Source organism: Habropoda laboriosa, unplaced genomic scaffold (genome assembly GCF_001263275.1).
Source record: "Habropoda laboriosa isolate 0110345459 unplaced genomic scaffold, ASM126327v1 scaffold204, whole genome shotgun sequence".
Classification (NCBI taxonomy): domain Eukaryota; kingdom Metazoa; phylum Arthropoda; class Insecta; order Hymenoptera; family Apidae; genus Habropoda; species Habropoda laboriosa.
In genome coordinates, this window is record NW_017100385.1 from 1,717,426 (window position 1) to 1,721,629 (window position 4,204).

Consider the following 4,204-nt stretch of genomic DNA (forward strand, 5'->3'; position numbering starts at 1 on the left):
AAATTATATAAAATACTTTAAAAAATTATAAAACAAATTAGATTTAAACATTAGTTATAATCATATAATTTAATTGCAATATCTACAAAATTGTATATAATAATAAATTAGTTAATTAATGTTTATTATTGTCCGTTACTAAAGAACTTATTTATCTAGGTATAGAAAAACACCATTTATTGATTTAAATTCATGTTTACTAATTTCTTATATCTACAGCAAATAAAGCATTTACATAAAATAAAGTTTCTTTCCAAAACTCTTTTTATTAGATATACTAAATATAATTCAATACCTAATCCAAGACTTATCTATAATAGAAATAAATTCCTTCTATAAAGACTGTCCTCTTTTACATTAACAGTCAAAGTGTGAATAATTTCTAAAAAATGTCTCGTCTATTTTTTAATGCACAAAACACTTGTGCCATGTTAGCTTTGTAAAATATACAATTTTTGTCATCAATAAACTGTGGTTTTAGCACAATAAATGACATTTCCTTGTCACGTAATTGCTTCGAACAGAGGAAAATTGAATTGTATTACAAATATCAACATATCTCAATCCTTATTTACTATGCAAGGAAGGATGAGTGGACATTATTGTTATTTTACTAATACATTTAAGAGATGTCACATTTCTTTTTTTAATTGAATGCTTCATGGCAGACTCGTAATAATTTAATAATTATGTTTATGTATATAACAATTTTCAATTCTTATCTATATGTATATATTTTTCCCATTTTTATCTATATGTATATGTATATATGTACATATAACTTACGTATTTGTTAGACCTGATTAAAACACCCATAAACTTATATTGTTATATAAAAGTAATACATTGGACATCTGTTTTATGGTAAAAGTACTGTCTTTTGGTAGTGTATTTCTCCAATAATTTCTTGTATTCTTTTATTTAACTTGTCTGGTTGGTTTCAGAATTTTGTTGTCTTCTATATAACGCAACATTATTTTCTGTATAATCCATTATACGACGTTGACATTGTCTTACATATTGTTGTTGTTTGTGATAAATCTTGAATGCACCTTTTATTGTTATAAATGCTATACCTCCCTGCATAAAAGCCCATATTTTTACTAATATTTAAAATAAGTCTTTGATTAATAAAAAAATATATATAATACGTACAAGTAATGTCCTTTGAAAATTGGAGTGTATACTTTCAAAAAATATTTTGCCACATATGCTGGCAATACTAGGTAATAAAAGTGCACCACAAAGGATACGTGTTGCCGATACCGGGTCACTCATAGGAGGTACATCGTCAGATTGTGCTCCATCATCTCTACAATAACTAAAATAATTAGACGCTTATAAATGTAAAATGTATAATGTATTTATTTCAATCTTTATCCTTTATCAAATCTTTTTATCCTTTTTCATACATACCTATTTGGCAAGAAGTACCTCAAAATAGGAACCTTACATGCATGACGTCTCAAAAGACTAAGTGCTTGGTCTTCCCATCTTAACATTTTACCCAAAACCAACATTATTGGAATAGTTGGCAAGCCAACTAATAATACCAAAGGGTCAGCCTGTTCCATCATAGCTAAACCATCTTTATGACCAACTACTTGCATTACAGTTACTGCCCCATATGTTACAGCTGTCCAATATATAGATGCAGCAACTATACTAGCTGCAATATACGGGCAGATACGGAAGATTACACCGTCAATAGTATCCAATACTACTACTAATGGCCCTATAATAAGCATATTATGTACATTATATATGTATATAGCTATTACTAGTAACAAGTTGTACTAAAACTTATTTTAATAACTATTAAAATAACTAACCCATATTTGGATATACAATAATGTACTCTGTTTTACATTGTGGACATGCTACATGTGCACCTGCACGTCCTTTCTGTTTTTCATCAACCCATCTTTGTATGCATCCTTGGTGAACCCATTTTGCTGTACCACGACAATTACATGGTTTTGCCCATGAAGCAGTTGCATCATCTTCATCTGTTGCAAAACATACCCAACAATATCTTTTGCTGTATTGGATGAAAATATTTAGTTAATAAATATATGTTAAAATTTATTCTTTTAGTTGAAAAATTATAACTTATGTTAATATACATACTCATCTTCTGAGTCTACTGCTGAAGTACCAAGTTCTGGTTGATTTAGAGAAGATGCTCCATCAGTCACATCACTTTGTTGCATACTTTCTAAAGGTCCTGGCAATGCAGTAGGTAATGGTTCTTCATCTGATACAACTGCTGGAGCTTGAGCATCAGATACTTCTTTAACAATATACATAAGTTAATATCTTATATTACTATTTTTGAGATAATTTAAAATAAACATATTTTGTAAAATAAATATTGTAAGTATCTATACTTCAACTCATGAAGTATTGACCTTACAACTCTCCTCATATTTATATTATAGTATTTTTCAAAATTACATGTAAATTACATATTACTAATAAGAAAAAAGCTATTAATACATATAAGATTATCTAAGAATTTTACCATTATTTAATTGATTAACTTGACTGTCTAGTCTTAGATTTGTTCGGAGTCTTCTTAATGTGTCTTCTATTCTTTGAAGATGTTCCATCCTACTATTAGGTCCAAATCGTATATGCGGCAAATTGTCTTCCGACATTTTGTCTTGATAAAATAAGATTTTCAATATTTCACCATTACGTCACACTTGAAAAAATAAGTAATATAAATTATAAACAAATATAATTTGTCACTTTATTCAGAAATTTAAATATATGCAAATATATAATGATATTTATGAAATAAAAACATAAATAAGATTATTAGTATTATCAATAACCAAATCACATTGGCACAACTTGTCATAAATTTCAAGGGCATTGAATAATGTTTTATATATATATATACGTGTGTATTTTTATTACATATCAGAATATGTTTTTTATTTAACACATTCACTGCTGATATTCATCACTTACATATACTATATGCTAATGAATAATTTTCATACAAAATATAATTTCTATATTGTAAAACTTTATGTATGTGCTTTACATGAATTATTATGAAAGTCCTTTTCAAAATTTCGTGATTTTTAATTTGCGTCTCGCAAATGTGACATAAATCCGAGTCGCACACATGGTAATGACCGACTCGGATCCGAAACGTCTGCAGTGAATGTGTTAAAAGACAATTACCTCTTTAGACATGTCTTTTTTAGTTAGTGCATCATTGCTACTTCTATCGTAAAATGACGAAACTAAATTTCAGAAATATGTAAAAAAGTATGCCCAAATTTTTCGTTTATTGTATTGAACGACATTGACCTTATCTCGTTAAAATACAATGTTAACGTATTATAAGACCATTTTGTTAACTAGTGACACGTCGTTATGAAGTTGATCGTCGACTGGTTAACACGTATCGTTGTAAACCAGAATGATGTATTGTAACAAACTTTATTTATCAGAAAATTATTTCTGATTGAACACAAGTTGCACAAGTTGCCACCGAAACACCGAATTAATGTCATATGTTAGCAATGTTGCAAATACGTTATTAAAATCAAAAGTATTAATTTCTACCTGAAACAACATTTATAAACAATTCACTGTTATACATTTACGACGAAGTAATAGGACTATAGACATTTGTTTAAAATACAGTATGAAACAAATACAACAACGGAAATGATTTGATTATGTAGAAAACTGTTAATATTTTGCAATTCTAAAAAAAAAATCGTACTTGTTGAAATTCACTTAACAAATAGATCTATTTCTTTTCTTACTATTATTGGCAACGATTAAAAGTTACATGAAATTGCTGCTTGTAGTCACAATATGTTAATGTAAAAATTCGCCAATGAAATGTACCGCCAAACTTCACACTAATATGAGAATGCTCTTCTCAATGGTTCTTTAATTTTCTCCCGAGTTTCCAAAAAATTTAATTATTTCAGTTACTGTTCATATGATAAAGTAAATATCTTCAAATGTTTAATTTATCTTCTTCTTTTCGTAATTTCGTTTCTATTCACAAGATGCGTAATTTATATCATTTTATTTCCAATTTTCAGCGCCATCTTCAAAATAATGCTATTGCAAAATTAGATAATTTAAAACTGTTATGATAAATGATCTACTTTATAAAATTATTTTAATTATCCATTCCTTAACTACGGTATTTTCATATTAACATTTT

General features: G+C 27.6%; 1 protein-coding gene across 2 annotated transcripts; it reads right to left on the reverse strand.

Annotated features, from left to right (window-relative positions):
* Positions 1–768: 768 nt before the first annotated feature.
* On the reverse strand, positions 769–3,664 carry LOC108575035 (E3 ubiquitin-protein ligase MARCH5-like). Of its 2 annotated transcripts, none has more exons than XM_017937734.1 (7): positions 3,586–3,664; positions 2,525–2,707; positions 2,131–2,293; positions 1,833–2,041; positions 1,417–1,735; positions 1,156–1,321; positions 769–1,080 (listed from the first exon to the last, which is right to left on the reverse strand). In XM_017937734.1, exons 2-7 carry the CDS (start codon positions 2,658–2,660, stop codon positions 922–924), a joined length of 1,152 nt encoding a protein of 383 aa, XP_017793223.1. In that variant the 5' UTR covers positions 2,661–2,707; positions 3,586–3,664; the 3' UTR covers positions 769–921. The 2 variants fall into 2 exon arrangements, with proteins under 2 accessions (XP_017793223.1, XP_017793224.1); XM_017937735.1 differs by having other exon boundaries at positions 774–1,080; positions 1,156–1,312.
* Positions 3,665–4,204: the final 540 nt, after the last annotated feature.

Coding starts and splice junctions, on each gene's coding strand:
- LOC108575035 (XM_017937734.1), bottom strand. CDS start 2,660: ATGTCGGAAGACAATTTGCCGCATATACGATTTGGACCTAATAGTAGG. Junction 2,294..2,524: donor AGTTAATCAATTAAATAATG/GTAAAATTCTTA, acceptor ATATTGTTAAAG/AAGTATCTGATGCTCAAGCT. Junction 1,322..1,416: donor AGGTACTTCTTGCCAAATAG/GTATGTATGAAA, acceptor TAATTATTTTAG/TTATTGTAGAGATGATGGAG.